Consider the following 22,646-nt stretch of genomic DNA (forward strand, 5'->3'; position numbering starts at 1 on the left):
ACTTTGAAGGTTTTCGGGGTGAAAGATTATCTGCGAAGAAGTTGAAGTAAGAAAGTTGAATTGCTCCTGAAGTACCTTATCTTTGTACTATTGATGAAAATTGATGAATTTAAATTACTTGCTATAACTATGGACATGATATAGTTTCGCTCTAACATGGTGATATTGAAGTAAGATCAATTGTATATAGCAAATGAAAGCCATAACATGAATATGTTTATCCTAATAAATATTGTCAAGTTTTTGTGGTATATAGCATTCATCTGATTGACATAAGAATCGATCCAGACATGTTATCTATTTCCATGAAGGACCGTCATATCATGTTATTTTACACAACAATCAAATCATACAAAGATAATAACAATTTATAAAGCAAATCAAGAATGTACTTGGGGTGATTCCAACAATATCATATGACAAGTCTAACAATATCACATGACGATGATAGAACTCCATCAAAGGAATGAAGATGCAGATGACCAACGATTTGCTAAATGATCATTTGACAGATCTTATCACAAAGGCACTGCCAATCTCAATATATGATAACTTGGTATAAAAGATCAGAGTAAATCATCTTCGACAATTATGTGATGCTTTGATCAGGGTGGTAAGGCACGTGCTGTACTCATTTTCCCTTAACCAAAGTTTTGTTCCATTTAATTTTCTCGGTAAAGATTTTTAATGAGACAATTAGTAATGCATATCACTAGATACGTGTATTCTTTTTCCTTCTAGGATTTCTTCACTAATTTTTTCATAGTATGATTTTAACGAGACACATTATCTATTAATGAACATCTAATGGGGAGTATTAAATAAACTTTATTGTGGATGTAATTTAAGTACTCCTACAATTTTCGGATGAAGGCACAATCAAGAAAGTGACTTTGAAATAGGCAAATAGGCGACTTACGTTGATTTTTGAGAAGCCACAATTTTTTGTTCTATAAATAGAAAGTCAATTCAATTAATTCATACATCAGTTTGAAGAACAATAAAATATCTCTCTCCCCAGCTTCTTTGGCTATATCTCTTATTGTCTTGTACTTTTGTTTTCTATTTCATAACAATAATCTTAATTTGCTGCCAAAAAATTGTAGTTACGAATTTATATATTACTCCCTTCGAATTCATAATAAATGCTCACCTAACATTTTTATTTTGTCTCAAAAGGAGTGTTCAATTACATAATTAAAAAGAAATTAATTGCTTTCTTTGACATTTATGACCCTTTCGATAAGTGAATTTTCACGTTAATTAACAAATTATATTAAACTCATGTAATTAACAAATTATATATGAATTATATTTTCTTAAAGGTACTAACAATTGGCATCTGGTGGTTCTCTTCCGCCGCCGATCATGTCGGTTCAGAGATTGTCTCAGCTCCGGCGTTACTGTCGCAATTCACCGCAAATCTACTTTCTCCACAATTTCACATCTTCTTCTTCACAACATTCTCACCGTACTAAACCCTCCTCAAACCCTTCCAATCACTACAACCACTTTCTCAACTCGTTATTACCATCACAGCCGCAGTTTGCTATTATTCCGCACAGTGTTCGCTTTTGCCGTTCCTTCTCCACTCGCGACTACTCGCGAGTTGGTGACATCTCGGTGGTTGAGAACACGGAGTTGTTGATCACCGAAAATGTTACTGCAACTGTTGTTGAAGACTCTATTCTTCCAGTGCGTGCCTTGATGTCCTTGTTGGATGCTTGTCATGACCTTACTGGACTCCCTTGGTAAACATTCTTCTTAAATTATTGTTAATCACCTTCATTCATATATGATTGTGTCAATTGCTGATGTTTTTCCTCATAGTCTAAAAATTCATAGTTTCGTTGTAGAATAGAAATTTATCAAGTTTAGCTCCAAAAACTGTTGTAAAATGCATATACCGAAGTTGAGTTAATAATACAGAAAATTCGTTCCAAAATTATTGTTAAGCACCTTTATATGTGTTTGTGTGAATTTCAAAAGTCTAAGTTTTTTTCTGATAGTTTAAAAATACTTAAGAGTTTCGTTGTAGAATAAAAAATTATGAAATTTAGTTCTAGAAAATGTGTTTTGATATTGATACAGTAAGGTGAAAAGAGCTATGCGGAAAATGTGTATAGAGAAGTCAAGCAAACAATGCAGAAAATATATATATTAAGACACTGATTGAAGAGAGCTCTAGTTTGTGAATTGTAATGTATGGTCGAAAATGTGTTAATATTGCTGGAAGCATGTCTATGATAGTAAAGGCCTGCATAATTTGGAAAGGCTTGCCTGCGTTGGGCTTTCAGTGGTAGATAGGTGCATGTCAAGAGTTAAATTTGACTCAACGTTTTCGTTGGCTTTTAGCTTGTGCTCTGCTTAGTGCTTACTACCATCGAATATGATTTCTCGTGTAAATTGTTGTTGTCTTATTAGAAATATTTATCTGATAAGAGCCAACATTAGGCTTTCAGGACAGGTACAAGTTGTTTTTCTTTTGTAAGGTAAAATTTTGTTGAAAAGGTACCAAGCCGGTACAAAAGGAAACAGAACTCATACCAAGGCCAAACGACAAGATGCTACTCTTTCCTTCCTAACAACTCTAGAAAATCCATGTATTGTTCAGTCTAACAGATTGCTTTTACACCAGAAAAACAGATTATGCAGACATTCATTTTTTAACTTTAGAAGTGTGAATTCCATGCCATTTAAAACAAGCTTTATTCCTCTCCAGCCATAAGATCCAGAAGATGCAAAGTGAAAAGGTCTTTCCTATCTGCTTCAGCCTCGAGTACTCTTTGAAATTTCCAGCTTTGTAATAAGCTCCTTACTTCTAGGCATTAAAATGCCACAGATTTTAAGTAGTTTCCAACATTGTTTAGAAAATCTACAGTAAAGAAATAGATGATCAACTATTTCCTGGTCTTCTTCACATAAGTAACATATATTGCATAAAGAAAAATCCCTCTTCTGTAAATTGTTTTGAGTTAGACATGCTCCCCAGGTTGCAGTCTATCCCAAACAAGCTACCTTAACTGGAACTCTTGTTTTCTAAATTATCTCTCATGCCAAGTATTATTCCAATGACCTAACTCCTGTAGCAATATGCTATAGCAGCTTTTAACTGAGAAAAATTTATCTTCACTGGCTGTCTAAATCAAAGAATCCACCCGACTCTGATCAAGCTGGACTGAGTTCAATTGCTGAAGTATCTGACAAAAGTCTTCTAGTTCCCAATCATTCAAATTCCTTCTAAAGTTTATCATCCACACTGAATTTGAATGAAATTCAGCAACAGCAAACAATTAAATAAAATAGAAAATTTAGTCCTCGGACTTTCTTCCCCCCACCCATACATCTGGCCAAAAAATGATTTTGCACCCGTTTCCAACCTCCAATGTAGTATATTTCATGAACTCTCCCCAGAGCCTACAAGATTCCCTCCTAGACTCCTCCATTAGGTTTCATCTGTAGTGGAGGAGAGTTCCACCCATCCTTCTTACCATATATAGCATTAATGAGCTTCTTGCAGATATCATGACCATCCATGTTATATCTCTAAAGCCGTTTGATCAACAAGTTCTTATTGTGTAATATAAGTTCCTGACCACCATTTTTTTTTTTTTTTTTTTTTTTAAAAAGTTCTTGACCCCCAATTCTCCACTCTTCTTATCTCCTAGAACCACCTGCCATTTCCCTAAGTGTATTCTCCTCAAACTGATTCCTCATGAAGTTCAATTTTTTCTCCATTGCGGCTGGCATTGGGAACCGGAACATTAGATAAGTCGGCATTCTATCTTAAGACACGGTTAATGAGGGTGAGTCTACCCCCAAAAGATAAACACTGTTAACCCATGCTCGGACCCTTCACTTTGTCGCCGCACCCGTGTCCGACACGACACGACACCGACACAGGGATTCGTGTCGGATCGTCAAACGACATTGGATACTTTGACCAAATCCATGGACCAATGAGAAAAAATTTGAGGCCAAATTGAAAAAAACGGAGAGCTCTTGAAGAGTGGACACTTATTGTATCTAGAAGAGTTTCAAGTTAATTAAAAATTAATATTTAATTATAAATGAAACACAACTATAAAAAATTATTTTTGTTTTTTATTTCTAGGCATAGATTTAGTTATTTTTCTTATAATTTTGAATTATTTTAGCCGAATCCCCACACCCGTATCCGCAACTGGATCCGTACCCCCGAATCTTAAAATTTAGATTATGCCGAATTCGACCTCTAGATCCGTACCCGAATCCGACACTCGACACCGAGTTCGAGCAACATAGGTTAACCCATTAATTTGACCCACACTGGCTTGGATTTGCAGTTTTTTCAATTACAAGTAGAGACACGGGACCGCCATTTCAGAAACATTTCATTTTCATTAAACTTCCACTTTGCATTTTAATTCTCTAGGCTTCCATCTTCGAGGGCGATCGAACAATAAGTATTCATCATTCCGTTCCTTAACTTTTACACCTGCTGGAGTTTCCATATTTTGTTAGCCCATTGCTGTATTTATCGTAGCATGGTAGCTTATTATTCCTTAAGCAGCCAACAGACCTCTGCAATGAAAATCCATCCTCCTTCTAAGAGAAATTGTTCCAATCCGAAACTGGTTAAGGTCTGATAAATCATCATTTTTTTGAGTATGGTAACGTAGGATCTGATAAATCATCATTCACCAGTTTAATTTCGTCTTTTCCATTTTTTTTAAATTGGTAAAATCGGTGTTAAAAGCACTAAGGCAGTGCTGAAGCCATAATTTTTTTGACGACAAGGGAACCCGCAGCCGCGGCACTTCGGGTGCGCACAATGTAAATAGACCGCAACCAAATGGGAGAGATAAGCCGCACTAGGCAAGCCCCGTGCGACGAGCTCGACCCAGAAGGCAAATCCCTTGCTGTCGTAGGCAAGGGTTTCGAACCTGAGACCTCCATTATGAAAGTCCCATGCTCAACCAACTGAGCCACCGTTGCGGATAGTGTTGAAGCCATATTTACAGAGGAGAAAACCCCCACAACCACCAAAAACCTAGACAAAGCAGTTACAATTGCCCTATTAAATCTATTAAAGAAACCTCCTCCTCTAAAAAGCATTCTTTACACCAAAAGTGAAATAAAAATATCTTAACATCCTGCACATGACTACCGTTTTGGCCATTCTTCTAAATGAGCTACTTGGAGACATAGCTCACTTTTCTATTGATCTTGCTTGGTTCTGGCCTCTGTTTCTTCCCTTCTGTTACAAATTTCTTTGTTTTTTTATCGCCAAGTCCGTCCAACATTGTCACTAATCTCGGAGATAATGATCGTAGCTTTATGCTGCCTTTCACTGCCACCACTCTGATGAATCTGCCCATACTGATTCTGGAAAATGCAATACGAGTAAACCTAGCTCTAATAGTTCCAACTTTTGCATAAATCACCTTGCCCTTCTGTTCCCAGTTCTATGCGTTTGCATAGGCCCAGAATATTAAGCGTATCAAACGTAACTCTGTTCATAAGATTTTTGTGGTCTTTCTACCACTTCATAGCAGTTGTCATTTAACTCTAGAACAAAGGATTTGTCGCCCGAAGAGAATAAGCGAACTACCCATGGAATCTTATTAACTTACAACATCCACCTATCTCTTCACCGTAAAGTAGGCTTAATTTTCTTAGTGTATGAAGTAAAGTTAACAAGTGACACAAGAATGACTAGATCGAGGGTAAATTATCAAATAAGAGAAAGAGAAAGATGACAAACAAGAACAGAATAGCGAATAGATGAAAGTAAGGGAAAACTAGTACAAGTAGTTGAATTCATTGTTAACTTATGACAATGGATGCCTACTTATCTCATACGATCCTTAATTTACCCAAATGCGGTAGTGTCTATTTTTTGGTGGGAGGAACTGGTTTGTTCAAAATCAAAATGGTTAGATATTTTAGAGAGCATGCATCTTTCCTGGTGAATTTTATGCCTTAGGTTTTACCAGTTTTGTGCTGAATGCCTTTTTCTGTAATTCAACGTGAACTTTGTGCCTTAGGATATACCAGGTTTGTACTCTCTACGGAAGCTACTATGCCATTTGCTGGAATTATCATGTTTTCTGTGTTTAAAAGAAATGGCTAAGCAGATCAATTCTGTACTTCACTGGTACCAATCAGGAAAACATTCCAGTTTCAATCCACTCTCACTTCACTAAATGTCCCACTGGTACCGCACAATTTTTTAACCAAAGAGGAACGTTGTTATTGACGAAATTCCTTCCAAAAGCACATAGAACAATCCATAGTGTCTTAGTATTTTCTTTTTCTATCTTTTATCCAATGCTAGTATGTGGGCCCTTGATTTTGAAATCATAAGGTGTATGTACTTGGTGTGCAGGTGGATCATAATAGCTTCGTCAACAGTGGCTATGAGGCTCACATTATTCCCATTTGTAATATTGCAACTCCACAAGTTGAAGAGGATTGGAGAGTTATTTCCTAAATGTGAGGCTTTGTTCTCAACACCTTTCATTTTCTTTTTCTTTTTCTTGCTAATCGTGGTGTCCGGGCCAGCTTGTGTGCACCTCGAGTAATTCCACGGGGTACTTGCTATCTCCTACCAACATTGGTACCGGGTGACTCTATCCACCAAGGCTTGGACAGATAAGAAGAAATCACAGTGTTTTTGCTTCCGTTGGGACTTGAACTTGAGACATTCATTTTCCTTTATCATATGCTAATTTTGGAACTCAGAAATAGGATGGAGTGAAAGAGGGTAATGACTAGGTGGACCTTTTCCCTTTGGTTGTAGTTCCAAACCAAAGATATTTAGGGCATGTTGTCCTTGCAAAATAGCTCATTATCTCAACTTCAAATTGAGATGTTATTTGCAAATCAATGTTTGTTTAATTTGGTCCATTATTTCAACCTCAACTTGAAATAGAGTATGGTTTTTACTCACAAAACTTCAACTTTGTTCCCAAGTGAAATTATGTCCAAACACAACTAACTTTCGAATACTCTTTTTCAACTTCAACTTTAAAGTACTCTCAGTTTTCAACTTCAGCCAAATATTGTCCACACGCTCACTTAGAGTATTAAAATCTTCAAAGGAGATTCACCCAAGGGTGTGGCCTAGTGGTCAATGAATTGGGTTGAGCACCATGAGGTCTCAGGTTCAATTCCGAGACAAAACACTAGGTGATTTGTTCCTATTTGTTCTAGCCTTGGTGGGAGGTGGCAGGTATGCAAGCTGGCCCGGACACCACGGTTATCAAAAAAAAAAAAAAAAAATCTTCAAAGGAGATGCTCTCATATTTGGATTAGACAAACTTTTTTGTCTTTCTATTTGCAAAATTAATTTGGTAAGATGCTGAGTGATTTTGTCACTAGAATATAACAAATAAGATTATGTTCCTTTCTCAATTTCTGTTGCCTATAATTCCTGCCCAAGATTCACAAAAAAAAAATAATATAAAATTTAATTTTATCTGCATTTCTACTTCTTTCCCTCCAAGTGCTTCAGTATATATTCACCCTAGAGTAGAGTAGGTTATATCTTCATTTCGTCATTTCATGTTTCTTGAGGTTTTTCCTTAAAAATGAAATTTACGCAATGTCCCCATGAGGTTCGAATCCTAGCTACAATACTTGGTTTGTCCCATCTGCTTCTGCCTTGATGACATAACTTGGGAAATCTATGCTTGTGGTCCGACCAAGTTGCCCAGTAGATCAGTTGAGGAGGTGCTCTCAAGCTAGCCCACACAATACTGATTGAAAAAGACCCAAAAAAAAAAAAAAGAAAAAAAAAGAACCAGGATAACTTTGTTCAGCTGCTATTTCCTTTGTTCCTAAAGAGTCTATCTTATAACAACACGTCCACCCTCCAAAATATAGGTGGAAAAGAAATAGTGAAGAAGCTAGCCTCAATGAGTTGTTGAGACAGTGGACATAGTATTTACCTCTTAATAAAGATGTATGCACACCATAGGCTATTAATTTTCAACTGATCTTTTTATGCATTTTTAAGTGCCTCCTCCATTGCCTCCGCCTATGTCAGGAAGGAGTCTCAAGGACCAACTTAAAATCTTTTTCAAGGAGAAACGAGCAGCAGGCTGTCCTTCATTTTTTTGGTACTTCGCCTCTCTGACAGTTCAGGTGATAATCCTTTCTATTTTGTTATATGAAGTTTATATGCCCTAGAAGATCTTCTATATAAATACTATTTTTTCATTATACATTTTTGAACACTAGGAAATTGTTACCTTTATTTGGGGAACCTTGAGTAGCAAAACTAAAAAGTTACCACAATTCAATAAGATCTGAGTGAATCTGAAATTGGCTATTCCAATTTCCTATGAGATTCCCCGATCATTAGACTTTATATGATTTACAAGAGTTTTGTCCTTAGATCCTACTAAACTGAAATGATTCCAATCGGTATTTCAAGTAGTCTTACTATTTTAGGCTTTCAAGCTCTTTCCAACATAAGAAGGTATTATTTTGCATATCAAGTCAAAGTTATTAATATATGATCTAGAAAACCTTCCTCAAGCGAAGTGCCTTCTAGTTTAGATAGCAAATTATGAGCTTCATGTTGTTCCGCTGAATGAACGATCTACATATAAGGTGGCAGTGAGCCTAAACAAAACAGTTGAATCTTGAATCATGGTTGTCTCATTTGAGTGGTGATATATGTAAACAAAAAAGGTTTAGAATAGCTGTTTTCTCAAAAAAAAAAAAAAAAAAAAAAAAAAAAAAAAAAAAAAAAAGAAGAATAGGTGTTGTTGGGATTATGAAGATGTTGTTCCTCTAGTGAATCTTCTAAAAAGGATCTTTTTATAGGATCTTCTAGGATGACCTCATGAGAGCTTTCGAGTGGTTTTAAATGGACATTATATTTTTTGCTAGGAGTGTTTATTCATCCTTAATTCCCCTCTTGGTTCCTAAAAGGGTTTTGTTACTGGTATATGGGTTGCTCTGGGTTTTAAAGTGGTTTAGCTTTTGATCTGGATCTAAGAGATTGCTTCCTTGATGACAATATTCATTTTGAGAATTGATTTTGTGCTTGTTTAAAAGATTTGGTTTTTGTTTGGCATTTGGAAAATCAACACAATTGCTTTAGACAAATTTGAGTCTTTTCATATGGGTGAATATAGATTAAAACTAACTTAACATATTTTCTATTAAAAATATTTTTGTATAATTTATTTTTTGAAGGGTAAAAGATCCTGTTGGTAGATTAAAAAACTAGGGTTCAAACTACTAAAGCAGAAAAGGTGAGAAATGCTGACTGATTGTCTAATAAGTTCGAAAACTATTTAGGCGCCAATTGATATTAGATTCACGGGGGGTGAAAATTGTTTATCCAAAGGGATAGATGAATAGGAAGCACTCAAAGGGATAAACCTGCTGACATGTTGCGGCAGAAGTGGGATTAGAAAGCCATTGAAAATTTTGTGGAACAAAGTGCTAGCTTGCATCTGATGGGGGTCCAATGAGGTAGCTGGAGCTCCAGCTGCTTCGAAGGGAAATGTGTGTCCTTGGACAGCAGCTAAACTACAATTAACAAGATGTAAATGATGAAGACAACATGTTAGAATTCATTAGTTCTTTTCAGGTTTATTGATATTTGCAGATAGGAGCTCTTCTTTTTGTTTCTAGTATAGGGGGTTCCCAGATTATGTATCTGCAAGCACCATGATCATGCTTTGCTTTTAATATCAGTAAATTACTACTTTCCAGTTCAAAGAAAAAAAGGAAATGGGAAGAACTTAAAGTTCAATCAAGGGGAGAATAGGGTTTAACCCAAGAGAAAAACAAGCAATGTAATTACAAGGGAAAAGAAAGGAGGGAGGAAACATATTTAAACAGGGATTTCCTTACTAAAAGCATTCAAGCTGATGGTTCAACAGAAACAAGGGAATTACCCCTACAAGCAGTCTTTTAAGGTCTTCTCAACAAGCTTCAAGCTTAATTCAAGCAGTCTTTTAAGGTCTTCTCAACAAGCTTCAAGCTTAATTCTACCAAAGTCTAGCTCATAAATACAAAGACAAGCTCTTTATAGTAACATAACTACCTTACGAATCCGCGAAAGACATTTTCAGTTTCCAAAAAAAAAAAAAAAAAAACCAAACTACCTTAAGCTCATTATTATCAACCTCCTATTGATTTGGCCTCAAAATATGTACAGAACCAATAAAAAACCGAAGGGAGCAATTCTTCGCCTGAAAAAGTATCATTTCTATCACGTGATTGTTAGTTCAATATTCTGCCTCACCCCAACGGTTGGGCTGTGATCGCAAGTCTCCTCTTCCTGCTTAGCTTCATCATTGGCTGCGATCGCAGATTAGATGTAGTAGTAGCTGTAGTTGTCATCTGCTTGAGAAAATCTTTTCTGGTCTTCGACCCAGTTCGGTTAATGTTCTTGAAAGTCATCATGTTTAGAATTCATTATTTGCCTGTTTAGTATAAGTAGGAGTTAGACTACAATAAGTTATATTTCTTTTTCCTTGTCTGTTTGCTTTATTTTTAGTCTTCTATGGACAATTCACCCAAAAAGTAGATGCATTAATTTTGATATTATTGTCACATGCAGAGTATACGAAGCTTTTGAAATCTACGCATGAGATTTTGTATTTATTGATGAAAGTAGGATGTGGTAGAGTAATCTTGCCATCTTGGTTTTGATCTTTATGCATTTTCAAGGTGCCCTGCTTTCTTCTTTGGATTACGACTATTAGAAGAATGTCGCTGGATCATCATGAAGGCTTTGATTGTGTAAGACCACCCTTATTCATTTATGCAATTCTTTTGTAGGGTTGATTTTCTTTTTGCTATTGTAACTCTCTTCTTTTTCCCCTTAATTGTTTAGTTTGGTTTTGAATCATCATCTTTACAAGGCTCAATTAATACACCTAGTGAAAAGCTCACTGTATAAGGATTGTTCATGTTACTGCATATAACATGCAATCCAATAACATAGCAGTGAAACTAACACGGTAGTTCTCAAATAAGTGAGGCACATAATATATGCAACATAAGTAATGTATTTCGTCTGCCTTGTTCTTTTTCCTCTTCTTGTTGCTTCTTCTGTCTCCTGCAAACAAAGAGGACATTTTAGACACTATTTTGTATTCCATTATTTTAGAGGTATCCCAAATGGTTTTCAAATTAAAGAAGCCTCTCTTATTTATTTTTTATCATATCATGAACCATATTTTTATCATTTGGACAGCCTTCTTTGTCCCTTATGACCATTCAATCAATCAAACTATGCCCTAACCCAAACTATTAGTTTGTCTGTCTATATTCACTATATTCATTCCGGTTTATTCAGACAATTCAATATTAGGAGATTCATTATAATGAGATTATTACATTGATTGTCAACCAACCATGACCTTTTTATCTGGATTTTACTTGAGTTATGCTTTGCACGAGGATCTTTTAAAGACACCTGACATAGCTTTTTCGGATGAAGTAAACTTTATTGATGTAAAGGGGAAAACCTTCATACAAGCTCTTTCACAAAAAAAAAAAACATGACTGGAATATAATTTATGGTCTAGAAGTGCACATAAAGCAACAAATGTCCCACTAATCTGGACAAAGTGATCTTCAGTTCCACGTAATCACCAATGGGATTATGTTCCATGCTCTCCTTCACCTCTGACAACTCCTTCACATTACCCATTTAACTCCAAGCTATTCCACATTAAGTTCTGTAGTTTATAAGAAATTGGTCGATGAAGCTGCAAGTGATTGACATTCTCCCCCTTTTCGTGAAAATAGAGTACGAGCTAATATGGTTTGTCTTCTCACTCAAGTTCTCCTCAATCAGAATAGCTCCCCATGAAACAATGTCTGGAGAACTGGGCAGCCTCTCAAAGTCTCCTGCTTCACTTGGACTGCTCTTAGAGAATCCTGCCTAACACAAGACAATCTCAAGAAGAAAGGAATAATTCTTATCAATAGATGTTTCATGTGTGGGCAGGACAATGAAACAGTAAACCATCTATTTTTACACTGTCCTGCAGCAGCTGACCTTGGGCATTTGTTCTACTCCTTAACTGGGCTTCACTGGGTAATGCCCTTATCCATCAAAGATGCCTATGCAAGCTGGTCACTGTGGAGAGTTGGAAAAACCATCAAAAGAATCTGGAGAATGATCCCTACAGTTATTTTTTGGTGTCTCTGGAAGGAGAGAAATGGCAGATGCTTTGATGGAATCTCAACTCCTATTAGTACTCTCAAGGCTAGATGTTTAGAGTGCTTATTTAGTTGGCATTTTCTTACCCCTGTAAAGAGTGTGGATAGTTTTGTGGATTTTGTTACTTCCCTGTCTTTCCACAATGAACCTGAGACCTCCATTATGAAAGCCCCATGCTCAACCAGCACCCTTGCGGGTTAAGCTAAGCTAAAGACACAAAATCCACAAAAGCAGGATTTGCCTTTGGCACGGGGCTTGCCTAGTGCGGGTTATCTCTCTGTGTGGTTTGCGAGCTATTGCACGGAGTTTGTGCGCACCCGAGAAGGGTAGCGGCTGCGGGTTCCCCTTGTCATCAAAAAAAAAAAAGCTTAGCTTAGTACAATAGGCAGGATTCCTTTTGGCTGTTTTACAGGTTTTTAGTCTAAGTTTGCTTCCTGTTTTGTTTGATGGCTTCTTTGCCCACCTGTAGCTTGCACCTTGCTTTACTAATGACATTTGATTACTTTATCAAAAAAAAATAATAATAAAAAAAAAATAATCCTTGTTCTCCCTTTTTAGTAGCCTGCTATAAAAGTTTTAACTGTAAACATGTTATCCCACTGCCCTTCCCGTTTCTCTCCGTCTCCATCTGCATGACCTTTTGCTTGTTTATATTGAAGCAAACTGTTGAGCTCTCTGATGTTTTAGTTTTTTTAAATATCTCTTGAACTCAGGTCCCTTAAAATTTCTGCTCTTCGCTGTTTGCATATCTGGGAAAGTACTATTATCTGTTGCTTGTGATACTAAAATTATTCGTCAAAGCTTCACAGAAAAGGGATTCGATGCAGAATTTCTACTTCTAGAAACTAATTCTAGTTCCATTGCATGATTTAGTGTAACATTCGTGTAAAACTCTTTGCAACTGTTCATAGTGCTTATTTACAATGCTACTCCATATGGCACCGGTTTCTGATTTAGTGTGTCTGATTTATCAAAGCTGACCGTCTTACATTATAAGTGAGGTCCTCTGGCCCAAACGTCAAGTCTGCCATTCCGGAATCCGCCACCTTTATAGGAGTTTAATTGTTTCGAAATTGATTATGTGTTCCTTATTACCTTCCAACGCACATCTAGTACAACATTTTTCAGCAGTTCTTCAAACTTCTGTGCCATGGTCATAAGAGTGGACAATAAGGACATGTAACAAGTCAGAATGTTGGAGGGGTACTTCTGATTTTGTGTCTATTCCATCCATTTGGCAGGTACTTCGTTTTGGACCGACTAGCTTTTTCTCAACTCTCACAATGAGTTTCATACCGTACATCCTCGTGAGATGCATCCAACGCCAGCGGTAGTCTCCCAGATAAACCGCGGGAAGGAAGCAACCTTACAATTTAAGACCTGGCCAACCCGATGTTCTCAACCACAAGTTAATTTTACACTTTTTCATATTATCCTCCACTGACACCGCTTGAAACCATGATAGTGTGCACTTGAGGTTATAGCTCTGATCCTTCTCGCCGTTAGATGCACAAGTGTATTATTCGCAAGTAAAGCTAATCCTTCTCGATGTTACAGAATACAAGCATATCATCCGAACACTTTCACTAATTGTTAGATGGTAAGGACATGTAATGTCTCTTTTATAGCATTGATCACTAAAAGAAAGGCGCTATATAGTTAAAGGTTTGCAAACTATCAGTCTTAGTGGAAGTGCTTACAAGATTGCTGCCAAATTACTGGTTGAGAGACTTAAAAAAAAGGTTTTTGGGAAGTTTGTAGCAGGGCATCAGAATCATTAAGAACAGGAAAACAACTGATGCGGCCAAGCCGCCAAGGACATCCAGATTTTCTCTCTCTCGGGAGATGAGCCACTTTTCAAAATATCACTTTTCTGTTTAGAGTTTCCCTTCCGGGAGGCCCTTCTCCTCCACGATGGAGGAGAGGATCTTCTTTTCTGCCGGAGAAACTTCAGTTTCTTGGCAAGATAAAAAGATAACAGTGCCCTGTAGACCTAATAAGGCCTACACCAAGAAATTATACAACTACATACTTTCAAATATGAAAGGCGTCAGACACTTCAGCATTCCATTAAAATCGTGTGTGATCCAATCTTGTATGATGGATAAATAGTCTCGTGCTAGTTGATGCTAGTTGGAGAAGTGGAGCTTGGATTAACCCTGTTAAAATAAGAAATTTCAAGTGTTGATTTGGTCTTGACTCCTCAGCTTTGGACCTAGTAAATCTGGTACCTGTCTGAGGGCAGTCAACTTGTTGGTGATAACTAATAAAATTTAAGATCCCTCCTTGCCTTAGAATATGTCTTACATCCCACGCTTTCGCCAGACAACCTTATCTTATTGAAATTTCTTTTCTAATCCATGTTACCTCCTATCCTGAGACTAGCCTAATGTTGTCCCAACTCCCTATTTTGGACTCCTCACCTTCCAGACCATGAACTCCCACAAAATTCCACTCAGTTATACCATAAATTCTCCATATCTTCCTCTAGCAGGAACCATTTAGCTTCTCATCCACCTCTCTCTACAAGCTCCTAACCGCTGTCTTCACTTTTTCTTCTAATCTCTAGCCGAAGTATATAGTTATTTGTTTCAAAATTGCTTTAGTTAGTACTCTAATTCCTGCATCTATATACTATATTTTAAAGCTTTGAAATTCGTTTGGGTTTAAATATTCTGTCCACTTGATGATACTTATTTCCATTTTATTTCGTTGTAGGGGGGCACTCTTTGGTTCCAGAACTTAACTGAGTTCCCTAGTGGCGTTTTTGGGCCAGTCTTTCCTTTACTGATTGCAGGATTGCATTATGTCAACGTACAGGTATCTTGCTTTTATCAACCTGAGATTTACTACCTTTCTGTTTCATTGTTGTCTTAACTCGTGGTACCCGAGTTTCACTATGGGATCAAGAGACCTATACCTTATTCTTGTCCTTGGTACTAGATACATTTGGACATATAATTTCTTTTTCTTTTTCTATTTGGAGGGTGGGCTGCTATCCAATTTACTTATGTTTAGGTATTTGATTGTCAACATGATTAATTTCGTGTGGTTAACCATCACTTTATGTTCAGACATGTTCTTTTGCTACCCTCCCTGCGATGGTGGTGGTCTTGGATACTGTTTCATGTTTGAGGCAGGCCTGAAGCAAGTAGGAAAAGGAAAAAAAAAAAAATTACAGTTCTATAGGTATGAGAAACCTGCGTGCCGGCATCATTTTTGTTTTTGCTCCTAGCATTATGGTCAATACTTCTTCCTTGCACGGGTTTCGAAGGGTTACATGGCAGTCACAAAGGGGATTGGTTGTGGAACGTAGAGGTCCAAGGTATAGTGGAAGCCAAGAAAGCGGCGTATTTGAAGCTAGTGGAGAGCATAGACGAGGAGGAGAAGAGGATGAATAGGGACTTATATAAGATGGCGAGGAAGGAGGCAAAGTTAGCGGTTACGACGGCTAAGACTACAGCGTTTGGACGTTTGTATGAAGAACTTGGGGAAAAAGGCGGGGACAAAAAGTTATACAGGCTAGCTAAGGTGAGGGAGAAGAAGGCTCGTGACCTGGATCAAGTGAAGTGTATCAAAGACGAGGAAGGCAAGGTATTGGTGGAAGATGCTCATATTAGACGAAGATGGCAGACGTACTTCCATAAACTCTTGAACGAAGAGGGGGATAGGAACATTATCCTGGGTTAATTGGAGCACTCCAAGAGTTGCCGTGATTTTGGGTATTGTAGGTGTTAAGGTTGAGGAGGTAGAGGGGGTTATGCGTAAGATGAGCAGCAGGGGAAGAGCGACCGGGCCGGACGAAATCCCGGTGGAGTTTTGGAAGAAGGCGGGCAGGGACGCGGGGTAGGCTTGGAGTGGCTTACTCAGTTGTTTAATGTCATTTTTAGGACGTCGAAGATTCTCGAAGAATGGGGGTGGAGTACGATGATTCCATTGTACAATAACAAGGGAGATATCCAAAATTGCAACAACTATAGGGGTATCAAGCTGTTGAGCCATACGATGAAAGTGTGGAGAGTGGTCGAAATGCGGATGAGGAGGAAAATGTCTATTTCGGAGAACCAGTTTGGATTCATGCCAGGGCCATCGACCACATAAGGCATTAACCATGTGAGGAGGTTGGTGGAGCAGTATAGGGAGAGGAAGAGGGACCTGCATATGATGTTTGTTGACTTATAAAAGGCATACGACAAAGTCCCGAGGGAGATTCTATGGAGATGCTTGGAAGCTAGAGGTGTCCCTATAGCATACATTAGAGTGATTAAGGACATGTATGATGGAGCCAAGACCCGGGTAAGGACAGTTGAGAGGTGACTTGGAACCTTTTTCAGTCATGATGAGTCTACACTATGGATCTGCGCTTAGCCCGTTTCTATTTGCCTTGGCGATGGACGCCCTGACGCATTACATTCAAGGGGAGGTGCCATGGTCTATGTTGCTCGGACTCGGGTGCGGGTGTCGGATACGGGTATGGATCTAGAGGTCGGACTCGGCATGATCTAAATTTTAAGATTCGTGGGTACGGATCCGGGTACGGATACGGGTGCGGGGATTCGGCAAAAATAATTCAAAATTCTAATAATATAGCTACAAGAATATGCCTAGATTATGAGAGCTTTTTGTGGAAGCACTTACATGTAGTTTGTACCAGACATGTGATTCAATCTTCCATTCTACTAGAGTGCTAGACTGCGTGCTCCGAGATGGACAATATTCCATCCTTTCTCCTACAATTTACACAACAAAGTAGCAAACTAAATATTAAAAACATATTAAAGTATAACAAAGATAATTAAAAGAAATTAACATAAAGCATAAGAAAACTTATCTTTCAAGAGTTGCATAACTCTTGATATTTAGCTCCACAGCTTTGCCTCTTCACTCTTCAGTAATCAAGATGCAGAAAATAACTTTGGAAAGTAAATGGGAGTAAAATAAGCCAATTTAAACAAAGTAAGATCTGAAATCTTATATGTTTAAGACATCAACAGAGAGACATGCTCAAAAAGACTTATACATAGAATCTAGTCATGTTCAAAAAGACTTATCACTTATATTATATACACTTCAAGTCATGTTCAAAAAGACATAAATAAAGAGTCAAGTCATATTCAAATCAGCTTTCTTCTTCCATGTCTTCAACTTCCTCCAAGTCTTGAAATTCCTCTCCAAATATCACCCCTTCTAATTGTGGTTCATTCATCGATAGCTCAAGTAAACTATTAGAAAGTCTCATCGAATATCATATCAATATCAATATCGACACAATCTCCACCTAGAACCACATGAAAATGAATTAGAAATATTAGAATGTTTCAAAGGGATAAAACTTATCATACAATAAATTATTTAAGAAATTGTACACATACCCAAATCCCAAAACTTGCTTGGACCACTCATATATTTTTCTTTCTTGCGAGAGAGCAAACGTATGTTATAATGTACAAACACCAAATCTTCAGCTCTTGTAGTTGTTAACTTGTTTCTCTTGATATTGTGAATCATAGAATAAGTGCTCCAATTTCTTTCACAACAAGAGGAAGAAGCCGGTTGTGAAAGCAATTTGAAAGCCAACTTTTGCAAAAGAGGAGCCGAAACGCCGTGATTCGCCCACCAAGAAAGAGGTTCCTCATACATCATAGCTTCATAACATGAGGCTCACCAAAATAACCACTACCGCTACAAAGGCTCCATATTCTAGAGAAACTTTTTTCAACTCATTTGAATTTCTAAAATATCTCAGGAAGCACTCTACCATTATTGAAAGAAATCTCACTATCTTCGTTCGGTGCAAGTCTTCGAATCCATTTCACCTTTGAGCCATGTTTCATGATAGTACTTTGGAACCAAAGAATGTGCCATGCAATGCAATGGGGTATTGCTTTTATTCCATCTAGCCTCGAAGAATTCCTTGAATTGTATCAAAGAAATTCGATTGACCGGTAAGGAGATCTTTCCCTCATGCTCAAAAATAATTTTCTTCACTTTCTCGGTCATTGTGTCCCACATATCATATATAAGGTGTAAACTTGGACAATCAAGATCGGCATTTCTAAGCATAGATAACATTGGTTTCGTAAATTCTAAAAAGAAGTCAACTTTATCCCACCATTCATCTTTCATTATAAGAGATTTAATGTCACGTGTTTTGGCTTCAATTACCTTATCTCCCTTGTAGTGCTTCCATTAAGTCGTCCATCACCATTTGCTCTAAAAACTTCTTCACTTTTTGAAAACGATCAGCCATGATAATATGTGAAGCAAATCTTGTCTCAGCAACTCTCAACATACATAAATCCGAATATTTTTTAAAGATAGAATGAGCGATGTCATGATTCACCACGAAATTTTTCAGATTGTTCATTTGACTAATCAACTCTACCATCCACTTGCAATTTTTATAGTGAGTTGATTTTTCCGAAGGTTGACACATGCTTTTCAATGCTAGATTTAAACAATGAACTACACATGGTGTCCAAAAGATGTGAGGAAAAGATTGCTCTACGATACTACCGGCAAGTTTCATATTACTTGCATTATCTGTTATAACTTGAACAACATTCTCCGAACCAACTCCTTCTATTGCTTTAACAAATAGATTAGCAACATAGTCACCATCCTTCACAATTCCACTTGAATTAATGGAATTTAAAAATATTGGTCCCCCGCTAGATGCCGCCATTATATTTATCAATGGTCGTCTCTTAACATCCGACCATCCATCGGAACAAATTGACAACCCTTTCTTTTTCCATGAATCTTTAATTGGCTGCAATTTTGTCATAATGTTCGTCTTTTCTTGAGATAAAAGACTCGTTCTAAGCCTATTATATGTTGGAGGAGTATAACCAGCTAAAGGATTATCTGCTAGAAACTTTGAATACTTTTTGAAATATGGAGAATTTGCTAGATTAAATGATAAACCTGATGCATAGAACATACGGGCTGCCAATTTGTCCGCCGTATTTCTTTGATGAAGGTTGAAAGCTTTTTCAATACCTCCACCTTCTGCACCTTTCCTTTTTTTCTGTTGGGCTAAATCAGATCCTTCTGGTAGTGAAATGTAATCTGATTTTTTTCTAGCATTTACTTGGATGGATAATTTTTTACTTTCAGCTTGCTCATGCTCCAATTTTAAAACCGCGTATACATCACTACTTATTTGTTTGCAAGCTTCAACCCCATGATTTGAAAGCTTTAAAAGATGTCCTTTGACTTTATAATATGATCCAGTAACCTTTTTGTTGCAATAGTTGCACAACCAAGTCCTATTTCCACCACCACCAGCAGCAAGTTGAATAACTTTCACATGATTCCATAAGGGTGTATCATCAAAGTTTACTGCGGTCTTTGATGGTCTTAAAAAGCCTTTTCCTTTTTGTTTTTCAGCCATAGATGAAGAATTTTGAAATGGATTGGAAAAAAAAAAAGAACCAGTGAAGAGTTGTTCTTAGCCTGTTGCCACCGAAAGATGCTTAGAAGAGGAGGAAGAGAAGTCTTCTTTTTTTGGAGGGAAAACTAAATTTTGGGAAATGTGTACACAGAAATGAGTACACTACTATAGTAGCCTTATGGCTATGTGTTTATTGTATTAATTTATTACTTTAAGTTATGGAGATTTGACATTTAAGTTCATATAAATAATTACATTACAAGTCTTTAATATTCTTTAACTAAGTTTGGAGGATTAATGTGATTTATTTGAAAATTATATAATTATAATTATTAATTATGTAATGTTAAGGGTCGTTTGGTAGCTGTTTAGAGTTATGCAGGTATTTGTTATACATGAATTAGTTATGAATAAATTTATGTTTTATTTATGTAGGTATTAGTTATGGAGGGTTTAGTTATTCACGTATTAATTACTCCAACATTTACTATGCATAGATTTCTCCATAACTTATATATGTATTAGTTATGCTGGTTTCTAAACTGTAGACCGAACATCGTAATTAGCTACCAAGCGTGGTACTTATGTAAGATTTTAATATATGAATAACTTGCTTCTTAACTAGCTACCAAACATGGTATTGATTTTATATTGATTAACTATATTATGATTGTGTATATTTCTTGTTACAGTCATTGGGCCTAATCAAATGTATAATTACATTTTACTTATTCGAACTTACGTAAATTTTTGGTAGTTCATATATCTTGTTATTCTCCAAACCCCAAACCCCAAATTCTAAACCCCAAACCCCAAACCCAAACCCAAACCCCAAATTCTAAACCCCAAACCCAAACATCAAATTTCAAACCCCAACTCAAGAACTAACTAGTAGATTGAGCATATTCTGTTAACAGCTCTTGTTATAATTCTTAGTCTCAGTCAAATGTTTACACTCTATATTCGATAATTCAAACTTATACTAAAGGAATTAGACAAATATTCCAACAAGTCTACCTGATTAATGTTATAAGCATTATATTATTTAATTATATTATAATAGTGTATATATCTTGTTATAATGTTTGGTCCTAATTAAATGTATAGTAACGTTCTACTTATTCAATTACCTAAAACTTATACTAATGGAGATAAACAAATAGTCTACCAAGTTTACTTGATCATGTTATAAGCATTATAATATTTAATTATATTGTGATCGTGTATATTTCTTGTTATAATCTTTAGTCCTAATTAATCAAATGTATAATTACATTGTACCTATTCAATTGTTGAAAACTTATATGAAGTATTTGTGCATATCTTTAGTACTTATTTATATTATATATAATACTCATTTGCTATTAGATATTTATAGATTTTTATTTAGGTTCATTAATATTATAAGTAGAATAATACTTTTTTTTTTATAAATTTGTCACAAATTTAATACTTTTTTTTTTATGATTGTTATTTTAATATTAAATGCATTAAACATATATATGCACATACACGTTTGTGTATATATTTAAGCTCACCCCTCTTGAACAGGTTATGGTTGACACTTGACACTAATCTAATATTTTATAAATTATAACTTAAATTTTATTTACAATATAAATAGATAATTTTATTTACAATATAAATAGATAATACTTTTAGGAATTTATTATAAAATATTTATTAATTATTTTTGTATCACCTACATTATTATATGCTTAAAAAGTTATTATTATTTGTTATTTTCACTTGAATAAATAGATATTGGAGTTTTAATTATTATTATGTAATAAAAATATTTTTCATCTTTCTTTTACGTTGCTCATTTATTTCATTATGAAAATGTCATTAGCTTATATACACTTAGTATTTCTCACTTTTCTCTTCTCATGTCAAAAATTAATATTTAGTTTTTAAATAATTTTTTGAAATATTAAAAAATTAAAAACATCATGATTTTGAAGAAGTAAAAGATTACAAATGTTGATAATGTTAAGAGTAAGATAAGCAGTTTAAAAAGTCAATTAGGATAAAGGGGGAGAATATCTATTATTCAAAATTGAGAAGAGAGTTTAATTTTTAAAGCAAAATTGGATAAATAATTTTCACCCTATAAAAAAAAAATTCTTATAACAGTGATTTGACAAATTTGAATGTACTAAGCATTCCAATTCTTGGCAACTCTTATGATAATTTTTTAATTTAAAAGTTCAATTGGGTATATGCAGGTCATTAGTGGGTTTTTTTTTTTTTTTTTTAAGGGACAAAATTTGGATGAAATAATATTGTAAATAATGTGCACGTGGACTCTATCCACCTCTTCATTATACATTCCAATGTGTTTTCAGTTTTGGTTTAAATGCATACCCAAAATTTTGGGTTCTTTTGGGGCAAAAACAACAAACTCTCGAAAGAATAAAAAGAATATTTTTAGCTGAGTCATCTTCCCTTTTCCCTTTTGAAATATTAAAAAATTAAAAACTGGTTTTGAAGTCATCTTCCCCAATTTCTTTAAACTCTTTTCTTCCCAAAATTGGATAAATAATTTCACATGAAAATCGAATTTGACTTTGAGTCATCTTCCCTTGGCAACTGGTTGACCAAGGCAAAATTTGTGAAATAATATTGACCACTCTGCACGCTCTATCAAATACAATGTTGAAGACATACCAAAGCCAAAAAGAGATAGAGAAACTAGTTAAATTTTCTACATAATATTGAAGGTATGCCATCTCATCTTCAAATCTCTACTTTTTTTATCTTGAGAAATCATAATCTCTAAATTTTTCTTTAATTTGGTCATGAATTTCGGTCAAAGTATCCCGATCTCGATGGCAATGGATCGACACCCAATTAGTCCAGACGAGGAAGTGTCATGTCGTGTCGAATGCCCGGCCGGCTTAAAAATCTTAAAGTCCAGAGCAACATAGGCCATGGTGCGTATGCTGATACATGAATGACATGAGTTACGATTGATGAGACGCTGACAGTGTTAACATGAAAGAAGGAGGTGTGGAGAACAATCCGTGAGTCTAAAGGTTTCAGAGTTGAGTAGGACTAAGACGA

General features: G+C 35.9%; 1 protein-coding gene across 1 annotated transcript in view; it reads left to right on the forward strand.

The window, feature by feature from the left end:
* The first annotated feature begins 1,211 nt into the window (after positions 1-1,211).
* Positions 1,212-22,646, forward strand: part of LOC132034201 (ALBINO3-like protein 2, chloroplastic) — a 30,597-nt gene continuing 9,162 nt past the window's right edge. The window contains exons 1-5 of the mRNA XM_059424481.1: positions 1,212-1,751; positions 6,371-6,477; positions 8,003-8,130; positions 10,681-10,752; positions 14,903-15,004. Of these exons, the coding sequence (XP_059280464.1) occupies positions 1,369-1,751; positions 6,371-6,477; positions 8,003-8,130; positions 10,681-10,752; positions 14,903-15,004 (792 nt within the window). The 5' untranslated portion in view covers positions 1,212-1,368. The remainder of the gene's footprint in view (positions 1,752-6,370; positions 6,478-8,002; positions 8,131-10,680; positions 10,753-14,902; positions 15,005-22,646) is intronic.

This window comes from Lycium ferocissimum, chromosome 10, assembly GCF_029784015.1.
Source record: "Lycium ferocissimum isolate CSIRO_LF1 chromosome 10, AGI_CSIRO_Lferr_CH_V1, whole genome shotgun sequence".
Classification (NCBI taxonomy): domain Eukaryota; kingdom Viridiplantae; phylum Streptophyta; class Magnoliopsida; order Solanales; family Solanaceae; genus Lycium; species Lycium ferocissimum.